Genomic DNA, 21802 nt, shown 5'->3' with positions numbered 1-21802 from the left:
GGGGAGGGGGCAGCCTCTCCGCGGGCAGGTGCGCGCGGCGCTGTGAAGACCCGGGTGGGAGGGACTCGCGGCGGCCCCGGGCCCGCCCCCCAGAAGCCCCGCCCCCGCGGCCGTGGGCGGTGCGTGTGGGCCGCGCGGGGGCGTGGCCAGGGCGCAGGGGCCGCGGCCGGGCCCCGCCCACTGCCGGAGCCGGGCGAGGTGCTCGCAGCTGGCGCTCGGGGTCTCTGCTCCGCTGCGCGAGCTCCTCGCCTGTGCCTTGCGCTTGTGCCGGACCCGCGTCGCGCCTCAGGTAGGTCCGCGTGGGGCGGGTCGTGCCGGGCCTGGGGCGCGTGGAGCCCCGCTGCTGGGAGGGGGCCGCCTTTGCACCCCTCGGGCTCCCGCTCCGCGCGCGGCCGTGGCCACCACGGGGCAGCCACGAGGACGCCCGGCCCCCCGCCCGGCAGACTCTGAGTCTGGCCGCGGCGGGATGGTCCCCGCCCTGCCCAGCGGCTGGGCAGCCTCCCGCCCCCACTGGAGCGTCGGGGCCAGGCGGTCACCTGCTCCCGCCCAGCTTCTGTTCGCCCCGCTGGGGTCAGAATGCCTGGAGCCGGGAGTGTGGAAGGGGCCAGCCTGGGCCACCTGCCCCGGACGCCTCGATGAGCAGTGCTGCTCGCTGTGCTCAGGCCCGAGAGGAGTGTCCACCGCGGGGCTCCTGGTCTTGGCTCTGGCCACCTCGCGGCTCTTTGGGTCTCTACAACAGCCCTTTAGAGACTGTCGCGTGGAAAAAATGTACCAGCATCTGGGCCTTTCCCTCGTCGTAGTATGTTGGGACCCGAGGCAGCTGTCACCCCAGAGACAATTGCAGACCCTTAGGACTCAGCACCCACTTAGAGAGTGTCGTGCACTCGCCGAGGTCCAGGCCGGGTTAAGAACCAGGCTTTGGGGGCTCACAGTATGGGGGGAGACATAGGCTTAGCAGGTACTGAATTAGGATTCACAATAGGTGTGTGGGGTGGGGAGAGGAGGAAAGGCCTGAGAGGGGGACCGTGGTCCAGGCTTGGGGGCGGGCTGGATCCCAGTCACTGCGTGGGGAACTGCTGTTAGTTTGGCAGTGGAGGGCCGCGGGGTTTCTGTGCCTGCAGCAGGAGCCTGCGGGCAAAGGGGTAATTGGGTCTGCAGCGCACCCCAGCCTGGGCCTCTGAAACGCAGCAGACAAGACCAGACTGCCTGCTTTGTGCCTTTCTCAGTACATGGAACCACCATTCCCCCCGGGGCTCCCTCACCCATAGCTGGCATATCTCCCACACCTGAAATCCATTTTCCACACCTGAAATCCATCTAGCTCTTACCTGCTCTACAGCCACCACCCTAGACCCAGCTGCGTCTTGGGTCCTGACTAATGCAGCAGTTTTCTAGCTTATCTCCTCTTTCCATTCTTGCCCTTCCCTAACCCATTATCACACTCCATTACTGCAGCGGCAGTAGTGACTTTTCAAATTTATTTTATTTTATTTATTTTTTTCCCCCAAAGCACCAGTAGATAGTTGTATGTCATAGCTGCACATCCTTCTAGTTGCTGTATGTGGGACGCGGCCTCAGCATGGCTGGAGAAGCCGTGCTTTGGTGTGCGCCCGGGATCCAAACCCGGGCCGCCAGCAGCGGAGCGCACGCACTTAACCACTAAGCCACGGGGCCGGCCCAGTAGTGACTTTTCAAACAACGTGAATTCTTTTACTGCCTCTTCTAAATCCTCCAGTGGATCTCCGTGGCATTTACCATGAAATGCAGGCTTTCCCCAAGCCCTCACCGTGGCCCTGACGTGTGTGTCTCCTCATGCTACTGCTTCACCCTCTGCCACTTTGCTCCCTGCCCTCTATGCTCCAGCCACGCTACACTCCTGCTGTCCTCATAGACGTCACTCCTACTCCTGCTTCAGGAGCTCTGCACTTAACTCTCGCCCCTGCTGGCACACTCTCCCTAGATCTTTTCTTTTTTTTGAGGAAGATCAGCCCTGAGGTAACATCCATGCCAATCCTCCTCTTTTTGCTGAGGAAGACCAGCCCTGAGCTAACATCTATTGCCAATCCTCCTCTTTTTTTTCCCAAAGCCCCAGTAGATAGTTGTATGTCGTAGCTGCACATCCTTCTAATTGCTGCACGTGGGACGCCGCCTCAGCATGGCCGGAGAAGCGGTGCATCGGTGCACGCCTGGGATCCGAACCCGGGCTGCCAGTAGTGGAGTGTGCGCACTCAACAGCTAAGCCACGGGGCCGGCCCCTCTCCCCAGATCTTGATGTGGTTCGGTCCCTTACTTCATTCAGTTCTTGCTTAAATGTCCTATGTCAAGGGGGGCTTTCTAAACTACCATAGGCTAAAATAACCTTCCCTGTCCTTGTATTATTCCATTACACTGCTTTAATTTCTCCTCAGCCCTATCTGGAGTTTGTCCTAGTGTTTTTTGGCCTGTCTCTTCTCTGTGAGAGCAGTGGCCCTGCCTCTCTTGCCTGCCACCACATCCCTAGCAGCTAGAAGAGATGCTTTTGCAGTAGCGGTGTCAGGGACCACAGGAACGAGGGTGGACTGGTTAGAAGTAAAGGCCTGTTGGACCAGGACGACATGGCAGGGGAGGCGAAGAGGACGGGCCTGAGGCCTGGCTTGGCTACTCTGGACCTTGGGCAGGTTACTCTGCTAGTTACTGTTTCCCGGCCTTCTCTCTGGATTGCTGGGAGACTTACTGAGGGACACCAGAACTCATGAGTGGGAGGCTCGAGTGAGGGGTGGCCGCAGGGTAGCGGTCCCTGGTACAAGTCTCCAGCTTTCCTGCTCTTATTGTGTGTGGTTTTTTCCTAAAGCCTGTTTAAGTGGCTCTCCAGGAAACCCAGGCCACTTCAGGCAGATGTGAAGGGTGTGTTCTGTGGTGGCCGCCGCCACCTGCTGCCCTGCACTTTCCTCTCCCTGGAGGAGCAAACTCCCTAAGGGCAGTGCCTGGGGCTGTCATCTCTGAGACACCCAGCACAGGGCGTCACCAACAGACCAGACATTTTTTTGGAAATGGTTTGACATTAGACTCGAGAGCCCTGAATGTCGTGCTTAGAATGAATTGAACCCGAAGCTAAGCTAGCTTTGCACCGTTTCACTGATGCTCCTAAGGTACTTGAGTTTCCTGGGAAATGCTGAAAAGACTTGTGGCGCCTCAGTTTTAAAGTGGCTGCAAGATGGAGAAAAGTAGACCCAAGAGCCCTCTGATGACAGCAGAACACAGGTGAGGGCTGGCGGAGCAGGTGTGCTAGTCTGTCCTCTGAGAGAGGGACTCTGGAAAGAGCCGGAGGACACACGGAAAGAATAAAAGGAAGTCTCAAAGGCCAGCAGGGACTTAGCAGCTGGGTTTTGGGCAACTGTGGCTCTTGGGACGAGGGAGGCGGCGGCTGGCAGGGGACGGGCTGGGCCTGCTCACACAGCTCTCTCCTTGCAGGAACCGCCATGTTCCGCAGGCTGGGCTGGCTGGTCCTGTACAGCCTGGCTGTGCTGCTGCTGAGCTGCCTGCTCTTCCTGAAGGAGGCCAAGCCGGCAGGGGGTCCCACAGCCCGCCAGCCCTACTGGGCTCCCCCAGGGCCCCGCCGCAGCCACTGTCCACCCAACCACACAGTGGCTAATGCCTCCCTGTCCCTGCCTGGCCGTCACCGCCTCTTCTTGACCTATCGCCACTGCCGCAACTTCTCTGTCTTGCTGGAGCCTTCGGGCTGTGCCAAGGACACCTTTCTGCTCCTGGCCATCAAGTCGCAGCCTGGCCACGTGGAACAGCGTGCGGCCATCCGCAGCACATGGGGCCGGGCGGGGGAATGGGCTAGGGGCCGGCAGCTGAAGCTGGTGTTCCTCCTAGGGGTGGCAGGCCCTGTGCCCCCAGCCCAGCTGCTGGCCTATGAGAGTCGGGAGTTTGATGATATCCTACAGTGGGACTTTGCTGAGGACTTCTTCAACCTGACGCTCAAGGAGCTGCACCTGCAGCGCTGGGTGGCGGCTGCTTGTCCCCAGGCCCACTTCATGCTCAAGGGAGATGACGATGTCTTTGTCCATGTCCCCAATGTGCTAGAGTTCTTGGATGGCTGGGACCCAGCCCAGGACCTCCTGGTAGGAGATGTCATCCGCCAGGCCCTGCCCAACAGGAACACCAAGGTCAAATACTTCATCCCACCCTCCATGTACAGGGCCCGCCACTACCCGCCCTATGCCGGGGGTGGGGGGTATGTCATGTCCAGAGCCACCGTGCAGCGCCTCCATGCAGCCGTGGAACAGGCTGAACTCTTCCCTATAGATGACGTCTTTGTGGGTATGTGCCTGCGGAAGCTGGGAGTGAGCCCCATGCACCATGCTGGCTTCAAAACATTTGGAATACGACGGCCCCTGGACCCCCTGGACCCCTGCCTGTACAAAGGGCTCCTCCTGGTGCACCGCCTCAGCCCCCTGGAGATGTGGACCATGTGGGCACTGGTGACAGACGAGGAGCTCAAGTGCGCAGCTGCCCCCTTGTCCCAGCTCCGAGGGGTGGGCTGAGTGACTCAGTGTTGATTTTCCTATCATGATGAGAAACTGAGAACCTTAAAGCTTGATCCTTGATGGTCTAGAGGAAATGCTGACTTGATTTTTGTAAACCCCTCCCAAACCTTGCTGACTTGGATTAAAAACACTGAAACCTGGCTAACTTGTACCAGCATGTGTTGAATGGGAGCCCAAGTATAGCAAATGCTGCCAGAACTCCATGGGGGGATTCCTGGAGCCCCTTGGGGCTCTGCCAGTCTGGGGGTGAAGGAGGGAGGTTGTATAGGGCCTCAGAAGACATACACACATTTTCTTTTTTAGACACACATTTTCTTTTTTTCAATGCAAAAACAAAATTATTCTTCAGATACAATAGAGAACCTCGAAGGAAACGAGAAGCGTGTGTTGGAGTAAGTCCTGCTGAGAGCACCAGGTAAACACTCTGAAGGATAATGGACTTTTGGCTCCTTGGCCTGAGCTGTCCTTACAGGGCAGTGGGGCCAGGTCAGAGAAGGCATTAGAAAGGCTTAAAAAGAACTCCTACAAACAGGACAGGCTCCATTTCCCCCCAAACTCACATCCCCATGGAGGGAACAAATACTAAATATATTTGATAATGTGAATAAGATCGGAAACAGGTTAAACAGCTACTGAACTTGTGGGCATGACAAAAAAGGGATCCCCTCTCTGGCCAGGTTGCTGAGATGCTCTGGTGGGAGATAAAAAGATCGGTGGGTGAGAGGGCAGCTGTGTTTTGAGTGGGGTGAAATGTTAAACAGGGCACAGTGCCCACGGGCTAAGAACCAGGTCTAGTACAAACCTGAGACCATGGGGGAAGGGGTCAGGCACTCACAACTCACAAAGGCCTCTGGCCTGTGGGGCCAGGGCAGGATCTGCCACCTCCTCTCCAGGCAGAGAAAGCTGTGCTGACCCTGGGCCAGATGGCATCCGCCCTTGCTTTCCCCAGGCTGAGTGGGCAGAAGTGGGCAGCAGCTCAGGCCCTCAATCCTCACGCAGGTAGGCCTCCTGCTCCTGCTCAGCCCTCTCGTCCCTTTCCTCCTGTGTTTTCTGACGAAGTTCTTCTGTCTGTGCTTCTGCCAACTTGGTTTCTGCTTTCTGGGAGAGCTGGCGCACCTCCTGCACCTGCGATTTCACCAGCTGAATATGATTCCTGGCAGTTATAGAGGCCTGATCTGCTCCTGCCAAAACATGGGAGAATTAAGCTGAGCGAACAGGGTAGAAGGTGCAAACAGACACAAGGAAAGGCCTGGGGGCTCCGTGGTTGTCATATGAGCCCTCTTGGAGCCACTTTGCCTGCACTGCCATCCCTCTCTCTGCAGAGAACTCTCTACCTCCACATTCAGGTCTGCATTTTACCCTTTACTGTCAAAACCCCAGCATTTTTCTCCAGCTATCGGCAGCTATCATTATAATTATTAAATGCAATTCCCACACTTATCTTTATAGCTACACAGCTCTTTGAATAGACATTTTATAAATTTAACTTTTTAACTACATGAGTAATACATATACATTTCTTTTTGACAAATTAAGAGATCACTAATAAAATTGTCAAAGATCTCTTTCCTCACCCTACCCAATCATCAGAGATAACCTTTGTTGGGAGTTTAAAGGGCATCTTTTTCATCTTATAAAATTTGACTATATACATACGGGACGCACAGAAAAATATTTTGTTACTATACATTTATATAATGGCACAAAAGGTATTTATTGAACGTATTTTGCAATTTTGTTTAAAAATTTGTTTTTGAGCTCTATCATTCCTTTTACCTGCTGCTAGTGTATTTCATCATATAGATAAACATATTTATCAATTCATCAATAGAACATTCAGGTGGTTCTTTTCTATCTTACTGCATTAATGAGAACCTTCGGTACAACATTGAAAGGTAGTGGAGAATAGAAGGCATCCTTCTCTTATTTTTGACCTTGATGGAAATGCTTCTCACATTTCATTATTAAGGAGAATTAACTTTTATCACATTAAGAAAATTCTCTCTTCGTGACTGTTCTCAGATTTAAATCATAAATGGGTACTACATTTTACTGAAGGCTTTTGGGCATATATTGATGATTACATGGGTAGCTTTTCTCCTTTAATACATAATAGATGGATAATCTCAAGTAGTGAATTATGTTGATAGCTTCCTTTCAGTGTTGAATTATCATTGTATTTTGAGGGTAAATGGCTATATTCGATTTACATCTATATATATATTTTTACTTTTATTGTTTTTTAAATTTTATTGTGGTAACATTGGTTTATAACATTATATAAATTTTGGGTGTACATCATATTTTGATTTCTGTGTAGACTACATCATGTTCACTACCCAAAGACTAATTACAGTCCATCACCATACACATGTGCCTAATCACTCCTTTCACCCTCCTTCCTCCCTCCGCTTCCCCTCTGGTAACCGCCAATCCAATCTCTGTGTCTAAGTGTTTGTTATTGTTTTTATCTTCTATTTATAAGGGAGATCATATGGTATTTGACTTTCTCCCTCTTACTTATTTCGCTTAGCATAATCCCCTCAAGTTTCATCCATGTTGTCACAAATGGCCAGATTTCATCCTTTTTTATGGCTGAGTAGTATGCCATTGTTTATATATACTATATCTTTATCCATCTGTCCCTTGATGGGCACCTAGGTTGCTTCCAAGTCTTGGCTATTGTGAATAATGCTGCAGTGAACACAGGGGTGCATATATCTTTATGCATTCGTGTTTTCACGTTCTTTGGATAAATACCCAGCAGTGGGATAGCTGGATCATACGGTAGTTCTATTCTTAATTTTTCGAGGAATCTCCATACTGTTTTCCATAGTGGCTGCACCAGTTTGCACTACCAACCAGCAGTGTATGGGAATTCCCTTTTCTCCACATCCTCTCCAACACTTATTTCCTGTCTTGTTAATTATAGCCATTCTGACAGGAGTGAGGTGATATCTCATTGTAGTTTTGAGTTGCACTTGCCTGATAGTGATGTTGAACATCTTTTCATGTGCCTGTTGGCCATTTGTATATCTTCTTTGGAAAAATGTCTGTTCAGATCTTTTGCCCATTTTTTAATTGGGTTGTTAGGTTTTTTTTTGTTGAGATGTATGAGTTCTTTATATATTTTGGATATTAACCCCTTATCTGATATATGGTTTGCAAATATCTTCTCCCAATTGTTAGGCTGGCTTTTTGTTTTGTTGATGGTTTCCTTTGCTGTGCAGAAGCTTTTTAGTTTGATGTAGTCCCATTTGTTTATTTTTTCTATTGTTTCCCTTGCCTGGTCAGATGTGGTACTTGGTAATATGCTGCTACGACTGATGTTTAAGAGTGTACTGCCTATGTTTTCTTCTTTTTTTTTTTTTTTTTTTTTTTCCCTTTTTCTCCCCAAAGCCCCAGTAGATAGCTGTATGTCATAGTTGCACATCCTAGTTGCCGTATGTGGGCCGCTGCCTCAGCATGGCTGGGCAAGCGGTGCGTCAGTGTGCGCCCGGGATCTGAACCTGGGCCGCCAGCAGCGGAGCGCGCACACTTAACCGCTAAGCCATGGGGCCAGCCCCCTATGTTTTCTTCTTAAAGTTTCATGATTTCAGGTCTTACGTTCAAGTCTTTAATCCATTTTGAGTTAATTTTTGTGTATGGTGTAAGATAATGGTCTACTTTCATTTGTTTGCATGTGGCTGTCCAGTTTCCCAACACCATTTATTGAAGAGACTTTCCTTTCTCCATCATATGGCTCCCTTGTCGAAAATTAGCTGTCCATAGATGTGTGGGTTTATTTCTGGGCTCTCGATTCTGTTCCATTGATCTGTGTGTCTGTTTTTGTGCCAGTACCATGCTGTTTTGATTACTATAGCTTTGTAGTATATTTTGAAGTCAGGGAGTGTGATACCTCCAGCTTTGTTCTTCTCAGGATTCCTTTGGCTGATTTACATCTATAATTATAAGTGATACTGAACCACAGTTTTTTGGTTTCGTTGCTGGCCTAGTCCAGTTGGGGATCAGGCTTATGCTGGCTTTATACAATTACAATAGTCAGGAGGCTTGTCATCACTGTCTTTTTTTTTGTGCAGAAGACTGGCCCTGAGCTAACATCCACTGCCAATCCCCCACTTTTTTGCTGAGGAAGATTGACCCTGGGCTAACATCTGTGCCCATCTTCCTCTACTTTATATGGGATACTGCCACAGCACAGCTTGATGAGCAGTGTGTAGGTCCATGCCCAGGATCCCAAACCTGCAAACCCTGGGCCACCGAAGCGGAGCGCTCAAACTTAAACCACTATGCCACAGGGCTGGCCCCATCATCATTTTCTATGTACTAGTTCACTTTCTGTACTGCAGGAATTACATTTCTTGAAGATCTGATAAAACTCTTCCACAAAACAAACTGGGCTTAGTGTCCACTTTTGGGGCACAGAATCTTTGAATACTATTTCAACTGTTATGATTATTGGTCTTATTTGGATTCTTTACTTCTTGGGCCAATTTGGGATTTACATAAAGGTAATATTCTCATATAATTAAAAAAAAGAAATCTCCATATCTATAATAGCCCTTTCTGATGTTACTTTTGCTAAGAAGTCATACTTGCCAAATCTTATTTTTTTATTCATATATCTTTTATTCTACATTGTCCAGATTTATTTTGCTCTAACTTACTGGGTTAAAAGTTTAATTTGTTTATTTTCCATACTTCCTGGTACAGTGACCATTACCTATCATTCATGGCTGCTGTTCTTTGTATTTATGACATATGTCTTTAAAGGTGTCACTTTCTCTTTAAGAGCTACTTTGTCTACAACTCCTTGGGTCTGCTATATACTGTACTGTCATCATAATTCTAAATATTTTTAAATTTCCATTTGATTTTTGGTGGGGGAGGTGGGTATGAAGGAATTTGCTAGGTCTTTGTCACCTGGAACAAAATCAATTTTTGTACATGTTCTATTTGTGTTTGAAAATAATATATATTTATTTTTGGGAGGATGGGCAAAATTTTGTATTCAGTATATATATTTGTTTAGGCTTTTAAAAATCATTCTATATCAACCCTTAATAGCTTTAATTTTTTTGGTCTTGACATGTGAGTCTCTGAGATGTGTATGAAACTCAGTTTCTCCTTATAAATCTAACAGTTTTTGCCTTATTAAGTACATATTTCATGACTGATATCTTGATGAATTGTTCTGTCTCTTTTAATGCTTTTTGTCTTGAATCCTTTTTCTGATTCTGACATCGCTCTGCCACCAGCTTTTTTGGTAGCTTTCCTTTTGTTAGTAATGGTTTGGTTTGTCTTTTTATAACTTTCAACCTTCCTATGCCATTTTGTGTTAGGTGTGCCTCTAAACAGTTTTAGCTAGAATTATTTTTTTGAACACAATCTAAAAGGATCATTTAATAAGTAAGTTTAATGTATTCTTAGTTACTGTGATTACTGATGTTTGAATTTGTTCCTCTATTTTACTTTGCATTTTCTAATTAACAGCTTTCTTTTAAACCTTTCCTGCCTTAATTGAATTTATCAAATTTTCTTTATTCCCCTGCCATTCTTTTTGTAGTGTTTAACAATGTCTAATGGTTAAGCCAGTGTCTCTTTTCTTCCCAAACAAGATAAGCTCAGCATGCTTTCACTTCTTCCCCAGACTGATTTGATTATTTAAAAATCTGTTTAACACTCAAAACTTTTGATAAGTTTTACTAAGTTTTGTTCATTATTCTTGTATTTTTCTTTCTTTGCAGAGTAGTTTTTCCAGAAAGCATATGCAGTTGGTAAACTGTGAGTCTTCATATATCTGAAAATATCTTTCATTCTCACATTTTAATGATATTTGGCTGGGTATAAAATTCTAGGTTACTGATTTGTCACCTTGCCTAGGGTTGCTGATAAAGAAGGTCAATGTCTGATTATACTTTCTTTGTAAGTACATCTATTTTTTTCTTACAGTTTTTAGGATTTTTCTTTGTATATTTTACATTCTGAATATTTTGCCATGATTTTTTCTTTTTTAATTCTGTTTAGAACATTTGTGAGCCCTTTCAATCAGTTCTGGAAAATGTCTATTTTTTTGGCTAATGCTTACACTGTACTCTCCCCCTTTTCTTCTGCTAGATCTAAGCCTGCCTAGGGGAGTGGTGAAAGTTGCCTGGTGATGTTCCTGCTGCATACCTTGCTCCCACCTCTGGTGTGGCACACATTTCTGCTGTTTCACTCTTCATTCCAATTCCATTTTCAAAATCCCTGATTCCTCAGGTTTTAGTTACCTAAGAATTCTTTTTTGTTTTTACTTTAAAAAAATCTTTTGTATCCTCTTTAAGAGTCTCTAGTGCTAGAGTCCCTAGTCTGATATCCTGAAATGAGAAAACAAAAGTATCTTAACATACCACTTTCTTTCTTTCTTATTTATTTTTTTGGTGAGGAAGATTGGCTCTGAGCCAACATCTGTGCCCATCTTCCTCCACTATTTTTTTACATGTGGGATGCTGCCACATGTAGCTTGATGAGTAGTGTGTATCTCCATGCTTGGGATTCAAACCTGTGAACCCTGGGCCACTGAAGTGGAGCATTTGAACCCAACCACTATGCCACCAGGCTGGCCCCAACATACCACTTTCTTAATAAGAGCTGATCCTAGACTATAATTTCTGTGAGCTACCTGGTTTGGGACCAATCCAGGTAAGACATCAAACTAGGGTTTTCCTCAAAGTATATTTTATTAAAAGCCATTCAGCTTTAGTCCACTGGATGGATAGTGATGTCCAAAAAAACAGCAGAGTGAATGAATAACTGCATTTCCCATAATGGGGCGCCAAGGTGCAGAGGATGAAGCCCTGGCTACCAGGAGCAAAGGCTTTAGAATTTCATCTACCTGGCTGAATCCCAGGTTTGGCTGCTTACTTACCATACCACAGCATCTTGGGTGAATTACTTAATCCCTCTGTCCCTCAGTTTCTTCATCTATAAAATGGGAATGATAATAATAACTCCTACTTTAAAAGAATTGTGGGGATTAAATTAAAAGTGCCTATAAAATGCTTACCACAAAGCCTGAAATAGACAATAAATGGTAGCTATTATTTGTCCTGGTTTTGCCACTGACTATGATTCCAGGTCTCACTTCCTCCATCTGTACAAAAAGGTTCACATAGATTGATGATCTCAAGTCTCACCCCACTGTGTCATTCTATGACCATTTATTCATAAATTAGCTGGGTTATAAAAAAAATGCTTAAAAACTATTTGGAAGCAATCAAATTTTCCAATTGGCAGTAGTTTTATCATTTTATTACTTTTCATTTTCTGGATATTGACAACCTAGCTTCTACCGGTCTGGTCTACAGGGGCGCTAATTTTTGCTATTGTACAAATAGGAAAAGTTGGTTAACATATTGGAAATGGGGACATTTTCTCACAAAGTTAGAGCCACAATGGGCCTTGGACCATCTAATCTAAAGCCCTCATTTTACAGCTAGATGAAAACTCAAATGGTGCCTCCATAGTAAAAACTGTAACCTACCAGTTTGGTATGCAGCTTCTGCTGCCATCTCTGAGAGACTAACTGCAGTCATCCATGTGGTTTCCAACTTCAAGTATTCTTGTTGTTTAGAAGTCATCTGTAAATTAAACAAAGCACTTCAGACAACATGAAGAGGGTAAACACATTTAAATGGACTTATTCAAAATAGATTTAGGGAGGCCAGCCTGGTGGCGTAGTGGTTAAGTTTGCGTGCTCTGCTTCGGTGGCCCAGGTTTCACAGGTTTGGATCCCAGGCACAGACCTGCACACTGCTCATCAAGCCATGCTGTGGCAAGACCAGCACAGATGTTAGCTCAGGGCCAATCTTCCTCACACACACACAAAAATAGATTTAGGCAACAGTTACTGGTTAGACACCTTAATTCAATAATTTAAATGCCAAAATGAGCTAGGAGCACTAATACAGAAATGCCTAATAACTTTTTGCTTACCTCAACTCTAGCTCCTATGATCACCTGCCATACTTCATCTTCCTCCTGTGAATTCATTTTCCCAAGTAAACTTGTATATTGTCGGTACAGAGAAACTAAGGTATAAACAGCCTACAAATATAGAATAAATAAGTCTGAGTAAAATAAGTGAGGCATGTTAGGATTAGTGAGACTTACACCTCAAGGAGATGAAGTCCCATACAGCAAACTGGCTCTTCAGTTCTTCTGCCTCACTGAAACTGCACTGTTGTTTGAAGTAGAGGCATTATTCCAGGACATCAAGATCTTCCCTTGTTAACTTTTATGTTTTTAAAAGCTTATTAGCAATTTAGAAATAGAGAACACAATGCAGAGGAAAAACTCAGAAGACTAAGAAAAAAGCTGCTGGTAAAGGTAAAATAATAAAGGTAACATAAACATATAAATAATTTTGATTATCCATACACTCACTCTTCCTATTAGCTCAGATCAGTGGTTTTCAGACTATCCTCACAGAGAAGCCCCTGGTGCTGCTGGTGGTAGACTTTGGACTCCTTCAGCCCTACATGAACCAGATCAGCTTGGTTCTCCTGTCTTATATACTGGGCTGCTATATGTAAGATTTTTCTTTTAAAAAAATTTCCTAGAAAAAGTCTAAAACCCAGTGATTTAGATCAGAGCTCAGCCAACTTTTTTTGTAAATGGCCAGAGTAAATATTTTAAGCTTTGTGCCCCTACAGTTTCTGCCACAACTATTCAACTCACAACAGCAAAAGCAGTCACAGACAATACATACATGAGTCTGGCTATGTTCCAGTAAAACTACAAAAACAGGCATCAGACTGGATTTGGTCTGTGAGCCATAGTTTGCTAACCTCTGGCTTAGATGATCAAGATTTAAGAGGATACTTACCTTAGTATATTCAGTGATTGCTTCAATCAATGCATACGTGGTCTGAGAGAGAAAGGTAGAGGTGCTATCTGTTACCAAAGACACAGCCCTCCTCATTAATGCATCGTTACTAAGAGAATGAGGCTCCGATTTCTGAAAGACATAAACATCTTCACTCAGCTTCTAACCTAAAGTTCGAGCTGAGACCTTCATCACAGACAGGCAAGTGAAAAACAGGATACTCACACTGCAACTGCACTATGCTTCTTTGTGTTAACTTTTTCTTTTTAGGCTTTATTTTGGCTATTTAAGAAGACAATATATGGAAATAATTCCAGAGTATGCTGTCTATCTACTTTTATTCTTGATTCTCTGCTCCAAAAAGCAAAAAGTATTTCTTTATATAAAATAAAAGGCTAGTAATTATAACAAACGAGTTTCATGAAGTTATGATTCATTCATTACCACAGTGCTAGATGCTTGGGATATAAAGATAAGATATATTCTCTGCCCTCAAAGATTTCAGACGGGGGAGGAGAAGGGGCAGGGGCCAACGGAGAACTTGAAAATTAATGCCATGAAGTACCATGGGAGCTGTGGCATAAGTCTGTATGGGCTACAATAGGGGCATACATAGGGAGCAATCACTTCTATGTTGAGTGAGAATGGCTTAGAAAAGGCTTCATAGAGTTGATGAGGATTAAGTTATGGGGGGATGGGGGAGGGCAATTATGAGCACTATAGTCTTGGTAGGTGTGAGGGGGACTCTTCACTCTGACCTCAGCTATTATGTTAAAAAAAAAAAAAAAAGCCAATATAACTATCTTAGAAGTTAAGGGAATGTGGCCACGTTGACTAAAATGGTGGCAACTGTAATGACAGGTCATCCCTGACTTGGCCTTTTTCTTCCTCAGCAGAGTATTTATTATATCAGAACTAACAAAGAAAGAAACTGATCCCTCTGTCATCTGGCTTGTTTTTGCTATTTTAGAGTATAAACACATAGAATCACCCCCTGTTGAAAGCAGCAGTCAAGAAATATCTTTCATACATGAACAAATCAAGAACTTTATTTACTATATTTATATTTCATTCCATCAAGTATTCATTATGTACCTTGAACTAAAAGAAGCTAGAAACAATGACATTCTCTCTGCTCATGGGAAGCTAATTTTGACATATTCTGGTAACTTAGTCTTCATAACGCCCTACATTTTACAAGGCATTTCTCTCCTTTCTCACAACAGTCCAGGTATTATCACTTCTTTATTATAGAAGAGAAAATGGAAGCTCAAAGTAGTTATATAACTTTCCCCAAAAGCTACACATGTAGACCTCAAACAAAATCTTCTCACTCGCAAGTTTGTACCCTTTCCATTATGCTCTCCTGACTCAGAGAGTGCCAAATGGATTATCATCAAATATCAAAATATACAACCTAAGTCATCAGAGAGGGAGATAGTTGTTGGCCAGGAACTAGGAAAGGCTTTAAAGAGAGAGAGGTGAGATTTGGGCCTAAAGACAACTTCAGGATTTAGGATTAGAAAGTCAGGCATCCTGGGTTAGAAGAAATAATGAGGAAAAGAATACATATGTTGCATGCAGGGGATGTTCAGGAATCTAGTCTGGTTGGAGCAGATGGCACAAGGGAGATGAAACAGACTGGCTAGGGCACTGGAGTACAGGGAGAGTCAGTTGGATTTCAGTTCTGTAACACACAATGGAAAGCCATTGCAGATTTCAGAGAGCTGAAGTGGGATTGCTCTTTCTGCAGCAGAATGACTAGAGGCTCCTGCCTTGTGGCCCAGAACTGAGGTAAGTGGGCTGAAGAAGAATATATGAACTGAGAAACGACAAACCCAAAAAAATCTTTTGGAGGAAGGAAGAAAGAAGAGGCTGTCCTACTGTAGCTGAAAATGGCCCGGTGTTCAAGTAAGGGTTTTAGGGTTAAAGATTCATCAGCATGCAGAGATGACTGCTGAAGTGAGGCACAAGAAAGTGAGGGCTCATGAGTCAGCCTCAGAAGATGCTGAAAATACTGGTGATAATTGGAATTAATCTTGTGATAAACACATATAAGTATCAGGAGTACTTTGCGAAAAAGGGATTTGCTGGTTTCCTATTTAGTTCTTCCTGATAAAGCATATAACCAGTGACTTTTAAGGCGCCACTTTCATACCTACTAGACATCTCAGACTGTCATTTCCAAACTGAGCTCTTGATCTCCTCCCAAAACCCACTCCTCTCCATCCCAGTAAATGGCAGTTCCATTCTTTCAATTGCTCAGGCCTTTTAAAAGCATTGGCATCTAGGTTATACACTCCACATCTAATCCATCAGTGACTCCTGCTGACATTCAGCCCACTTCTCCCCACCTCCACTGCCGCCCACCTCGTCCAAGCCCACTATCATCTCATGCCGGGACTCCTATTGGTCTTCCTCATTCTACACAGCAACCTTTAAAAACATATCAGATCATAATAATCTTGTGTTAAAATCCACTGTGGCTTCCTTTTCAGAATAAAATCCAAAGCTTTACAATGGCCCACAAAGCACACAACACACAATTTGATCCTCAGCTAACTCTCTGGCCTCATCTATTACTCTCTCTTCCTTGTTCCACTTCAGCCACGTTAACCTCCTCCCTGTTCGTCAAACATTATCAGGCATACTCCTGCTTCTAGGCCTTTGTACTTAACAGTCCCTTCTGCCCAGCGAGCTCTTCTCCAAGATATTACCATGGCTCGCTCCCTTAGATTGTTCTGATCTCTACTTAAACACCTTATCAGAACAGCCCTCCTGGACCACCGTATCTAAAACCAAACTCCCTCCCACCACTCCCTACTTTCTTACCCTATTTGTTTTCTGCATAGCACTTATCATCTGGCTTTTTTTTTTTTTTTTTGAGGAAATTAGCCTCAAAGGGAGGAAGTGAGGAAATCGGCCTCAAAAGTCAGGAAGATTAGCCCTGAGCTAACATCCGTTGCCAATCCTCTTTTTGCTGAGGAAGATTGGCCCTGGGCTAACATCTGTGCCCATCTTCCTCTACTTTATATGCAGGACACCTGCCACAACATGGCTTGATAAGTGGTGCGTAGGTCCGTGCCCAGGATCCAAACCTGCCAACCCTGGGCCAGCAAAGCAGAACGTGCAAACTTAACCTCTATGCCACCAGGCTGGCCCCTGGCATTTTATATTTGTTTATTTTCTTCCCTTTTTCCCCCCCAGAATGTAAGTTTTATGAGAGCAGGATGTTTTGCTCTTACATTTCCAGAGTATGACACATAAAAATTGCTCAATTTTTGTTCAATGAAAGACTATTTTGTTGACAGACTGTAATATGCTTTTATTTCTCTCTTTCCTCTTTATACAATTTGACCACCTTGACATACTGTTCCTACCAAATGAGACAATTAAAATGGGGATATTAATATATTTGCTCAGTTATGAAAAGAAGATGCTGGTTCAGGAGAAAAGTATACCATCACGTGGCGGGTGGGAGCACGGGTAAAACTATGAGAGCTCCTCTGATGGTTGTTGCCTACCTGAGCCCGCAAGAGGACACAGTACACTAAGACAAGAAACGCTGAGTGCTACTACGATACTTTACCTGTGCAATAGGAACTGCACACAGGGTTACACCAAATCCCACTGCCACGGTTTTGTGCCATGGTCTTATCAATTCCGAGAAACAGCGCTTCCTAAAGTTAGTCACGACAGGAACACACTGTCTGTACCTAGAAACAGAAGTCCAATTTAATAAGGCACAACCACCAATCTGTAAAAGTCTCTTCAACTTATTTGCAGGGGTTGGAAACTCAAACTCGGGCCACGCAGGAAGCTAAATGAAGATGTAGGGTGGCCTTCCAGAGGACAGGGCTCGGCGGGTAGCGTGGTGGACCGGGAAGCCCTGGACTCGCTGAACCGGGCAACGGCTCCCTAGTTCCTGCGGGGCGAGCGGTTTCGGAGTTTAACAGGTACCAGGAGTGGAAGTTAAAAGGCGGTCTCAATGTTTTTTTAGAACCTCATGCCCAAATAGACGCTTCTGCAGGCGGGCTCTAGCTCTGACCCGCTCGACCACCCCTGGAGCAGCAGGCGCTGCGAGGAGAGCTCCGGCGTCAGGAGGCCGCAGCGAGCAGGGCCCGCGCGGACCGACAGGCTCCTGGGGCCCCTTCTGCCCTCGGGGAAAACTTCCTCTAGTGATCCGCCGCCTTCCCGGGTCTCTCTCCTCTTCTCCCCAGTGACTTCGATGGGAGCTCGCGGGCCGGCTAAGCCGCCCCAAGAAGACAGCCCGAGCTTGGGGGACTCGCTCTCAGCCGTGAGAATAACGGAAACGCCGTCAGTGAGACAGGAGCCCCAAGCTTGGCCTAGGGGGCGGGAGGCTTCCGGGCCGGGCAGAGGTGGGACGTCCTCGGACCTGAGAGGGGCTGGGCGCCGCGGCTCGCTCGGCCGAGGAGGGAAGCGCGCGCCACCAAGGCTGGCGCTGCAGTCCCGGGTGCGGCGCACTCTGTGCCGCCTCCCTCCCTCCGGTCCCGCCCTCCTGCACGATCGCAGCGGTACCTAAAGAGAGAGGCTACGCTCCGCGACAGCCAACTCCTCAGGGCAGCCATTCTGCGACGAGCAGACGCCAAACGCACACGCCGGAAGTGACGCCCCGTCGCGGGGCGCGGCCTCCACTTGAGTGGGCCTGGTCCCATGGCCACGCCCCCGCCCGAGAGAGCGGTCGGGATTGGGCAGACGGGGGAGGGAGAGGGCGGGGTTTAGGGTAACGGCTGTAACGGCCGGTCCCGGTGCCCAACCGCCGGCGCTTCCGCGCGGAGCGGGGCGGGCCCTGGGCCTGAGGGCGCGGAACCGGTGGAGCGTATTCGGCCGTCGTGAGGGGTGGTTAGACTGGAGTCCGGGTCGCGGCCGCGCCTCGAAAGGCAGCCCGGGCCCGGGCGAGAGACGGACAGTTCTCTCGTTAGCGGGCCGAGGGGGTCTGGCAGGACAGAGGCCGGAGGCGGAGCAGCGCCCGGTCCGGCTGGCGGCTGGGGGCGGGCGGGAGGCGGGAGGCAGGAGGGGCGGGGAGCCGGGCCGGCGGCGCTGTCACTTCAGCACCAGGAAGTAGGTGGTCCAGCCGGCCAGCAGCAGCGCCCCGATGAGCACCGTGTAGCTGAGGAGCACGAAAGCCAGCAGCTCCCGCAGCAGCTGCAGCACGTGGATGGTGGACGAGGCCGGCATCGCGCTGCGCCGGAGGCCCGAGGACCTGTGGGGCAGGGGCGCCCGGGAGACCCTGAGCACGCACACAGGGCGGTCCCCTCCACGCCCAGCCTCCAGCAGCCTCCTGAGGCAGGCCCTGTTCTATCTAGGCAGTGGGGCTGCAGGGACTAGACTAGATCCTGGCCCTAAAAGAGTAAACACACTTTCCTAAGGCTAAGGAAGCCCTAAGTGCAGATTTTTTTCCATGACAACTATCTGGATGCTCCCTTTGCATTTACACTAGAAAATTCTTTTAAATCAAAAGTTCCCCTCCTTCTTTGGCTTCCAATATGAATCTAGCTTGGAAGAGAGAGAAGCCTGGCTGTTCCCAGCCCTGGCTGCTGCGTTAGTCTTCATCCCCAGCCCTCTCCTCCCATCCACCTCCTGCATTTTTAATGCTGCGAGTGCTGCTAATGGGTTGGTGGAGTAAAGCTTTCTTTTCCCATCACTCAGCTGCAGCCCCAGCTGTCAGTACTGCTTGGGAGGGGAAGAGGAGAGAGACCCTTTTGGGTAGGGGGATGGCAGCAGGCCCTCACTGCAGCCCCTCTGCAGTTCCCCTGGCCCCAAGGCTCTTTAAAAATGCAGTTTGAGGATCTTTGCTTTGTGGTCCGGCATGCTTGCCCTTCTGGCCAGCCAGGATTGCAGGAGTGCCAAGAGGTGGGCATCAATTTGATTCTGGGCTCATCTCCTTCCCCACCGTGCTTGTGTGCATCTGCTCCAGCCCTGCTATCTCCCACCACAGACAGAATCAGATGCTAACAATCACAAACAAGCTCTTCACCTCCATTGCTGCCCTGCGCAGCAACTCCCCTCAGTGCCAGCCACTAGTTTCCCTCTCTCCCCATTTCACTCACTCAGCAAAGTTTCCACGACTCCTCCACCGAGGCAGCTCTGCGGTTCCTCTCTGGTCTGGTGTCCGAAGGTAGGCTTGAGTGCACTTCAGCGATCTCGGCAGAGCTGAAGGATTTTCAGGCAGCAGCTGCACTTGCCAACTAGGTGTGGTCTAGAGACCAATCACAATCTCCACGTGGTCCCTGAGCTCTCAGGGAGCTGCGCACAGGCGATCCCAGGCCAGGCGGGGCACCGGGAACCCTGCCCGCCCTCCGCCTGTGTCACCACCACAGCCCACAGGGCTCCAAGGTTGCCTGCAAAGCTCCTGACTTAGATGGGCTGAGCATTTAAGCGGTCCACTAGAGGGTATTTCATGCCCCTTTTTGTCTTGCTTTTCTAAACACTGCAGGTGGGATACAGTCCAAATCCTTTTGTAACAAATTGACATTGAGAGCAGTCCCATCCTACTCTGAGTCTGACTACAAGAATTGCTGTACAAATGACATTCACTTACGACCACCCAACTAAAGCAAAATCTTGTCTTACAAAACATGCAAGTGCGAGCATGTGAGCGTGTGTATGTGAGACCCAGGAGCTCCTGGTGCTTGATTCTAATTTACAGAGTTTAGCAGTTAGGAGACTCATTATACAGTCACCTTCCCAATGTGCCTACTTCCCATTACAACTCCTCCAAATGTGAAGCAAAAAGAGCCAGTCGGGCTTTCAGCAAATAAAGAACAGACCCTTTCTCAGATGTAACAATAAAGGAAAAGAAAGCACAAACTTCATGCTGTTCTGATTATTTTGCTTTTTGTAGTAGTTTGTAGTTAAAGACTGTGTTTTGACCTTTAAAAAGGCAGGCAGTGTGGACATCAACCCTTTTATCAACATCATCATCCAGAAGCAAATGGCTCTTTAATTTGATCAGGATCTCTTATTATCAAATCATTGCCCCGGCCGCAGCCCGACTGAAAACAGGAGCAGAACATTATCAAGCTACTCAGGAAGCCAGTGAGTAGTAATTGCTCCCCCAGAGAATTGGTCATCTGAAGGGCTTCTGTGTCCTGCCTCATCACAGGAAAGTATGGCTGAGATTTATACCGTCATCCCACACCAAAGTAACAGATGGAAAAGAGAAGCTATTACAATAGGCCTGATCCGTTTCATTCCTATTCTTCAAATGCATGTCTCAAGGCAGTTATGTGTTTAAGCCTTGCAGCCTCTACTCATCACCCAATTTGAGGTATCTTACAGCACTGGAGTAAGTGAAGCTAAGAAACATTATGTAGCTTCAAGTTCACATGCATTCATATAGAAATAAGAGAATCTGAGAATATTTACATTACTGCCTTTTTCTTCAATTGCTGGATAACAAAAAGGCATCCTCTATTTTCTATAATGTGTCATCATTAAAACAGATGACTGAATATAGTCCATGAGGCTCCAGAGCCTAACTCACAGGCTGTTCAGAATCCAGTCTATGTGATGTCTGCGTTTCTACGCCCTGCCATCTTTATCATGGCCTCTCTTCCTGTCTACTTTAGATACTCAGTTTGTTTCGATATTTTTTATTTTTTTTCCCCAAAGCCCCAGTAGACAGCTGCATGCCACAGCTGCACATCCTTCCAGCTGCTGCACGTGAGACGCGGCCCCAGCACGGCCAGAGAAGCGGCACATCGGCGCGTGCCCAGGATCCGAACCTGGGCCACCAGCAGCGGAGTGCGCGCACTTAACCACTAAGCCACTGGGCCAGCCCCTGTTTCGATATTTTTTTAAGAAGTATTTCCTCTTGGATTCAACTCTGCCAAATGTAAGCACTTCCTCCTGGTGACAGGCCAGTCTTTAACATACAACAGAATAAGAGACAAACCGCCATGTCATGATTAATCTTAATCCATTTCCAGTGAGGGCAGAGCTACAGTGGACAATCACATGGTGATCCCTTCCAGTTTTGCTCAACAATCAGATGTGCGGTTTTTAATCCTTCTCCTTTTAACCATTATTCTCTTGCTCCACAGTTAAACTCTAGTTCAAATACTTATTTGTGTGTTGGCTAAAATTCAAAAGTGTACAGTAAGACACAAAACAGTGCTATGTAGACTTCTTTATCTACGTAGACTTCTTTTTAATGGGACCTCTGGTGTAGCAGAACTGTCTACCCAACTAGACAAAAGTCCAAACATGATGTAAACAATCCACCCTCTCCAAGAATAAATGTACCATTCACATACCCTTTCTCAGTAAGGGCATACTCCTTTGAGACAAAGCCTGCTTCAAGTATTAAATGAACTTACACAAAGGCATACAATATATAATTATCTACCACTTTCTATTTGCATACAAATGAAGCAATTGA

General features: G+C 46.9%; 3 protein-coding genes across 3 annotated transcripts; 1 reads left to right on the top strand and 2 right to left on the bottom strand.

Annotated features, from left to right (window-relative positions):
* The first annotated feature begins 202 nt into the window (after nucleotides 1-202).
* On the top strand, nucleotides 203-4673 carry B3GNT4 (UDP-GlcNAc:betaGal beta-1,3-N-acetylglucosaminyltransferase 4). The gene is made up of 2 exons (XM_058531356.1): nucleotides 203-289; nucleotides 3451-4673. The coding sequence occupies exon 2, from the start codon at nucleotides 3459-3461 to the stop codon at nucleotides 4527-4529; it is 1071 nt and encodes a 356-aa protein (XP_058387339.1). The 5' UTR covers nucleotides 203-289; nucleotides 3451-3458; the 3' UTR covers nucleotides 4530-4673.
* Nucleotides 4674-4804: 131 nt separating this feature from the next.
* Nucleotides 4805-18030, bottom strand: DIABLO (diablo IAP-binding mitochondrial protein). The gene is made up of 6 exons (XM_058531357.1): nucleotides 17938-18030; nucleotides 16988-17114; nucleotides 13399-13530; nucleotides 12507-12617; nucleotides 12055-12151; nucleotides 4805-5713 (listed from the first exon to the last, which is right to left on the bottom strand). The coding sequence occupies exons 1-6, from the start codon at nucleotides 17985-17987 to the stop codon at nucleotides 5517-5519; spliced, it is 714 nt and encodes a 237-aa protein (XP_058387340.1). The 5' UTR covers nucleotides 17988-18030; the 3' UTR covers nucleotides 4805-5516.
* A 432-nt stretch (nucleotides 18031-18462) lies between these two features.
* On the bottom strand, nucleotides 18463-19610 carry LOC131398141 (uncharacterized). Its single transcript, XM_058531355.1, has 2 exons — nucleotides 19470-19610; nucleotides 18463-18622 (listed from the first exon to the last, which is right to left on the bottom strand). Exon 2 carries the CDS (start codon nucleotides 18595-18597, stop codon nucleotides 18463-18465), a length of 135 nt encoding a protein of 44 aa, XP_058387338.1. The 5' UTR covers nucleotides 18598-18622; nucleotides 19470-19610.
* Nucleotides 19611-21802: the final 2192 nt, after the last annotated feature.

This window comes from Diceros bicornis, chromosome 35 (assembly GCF_020826845.1).
Source record: "Diceros bicornis minor isolate mBicDic1 chromosome 35, mDicBic1.mat.cur, whole genome shotgun sequence".
In the NCBI taxonomy this organism is placed as follows: domain Eukaryota; kingdom Metazoa; phylum Chordata; class Mammalia; order Perissodactyla; family Rhinocerotidae; genus Diceros; species Diceros bicornis.
This window is presented reverse-complemented; position numbering and strand designations above follow the sequence as displayed.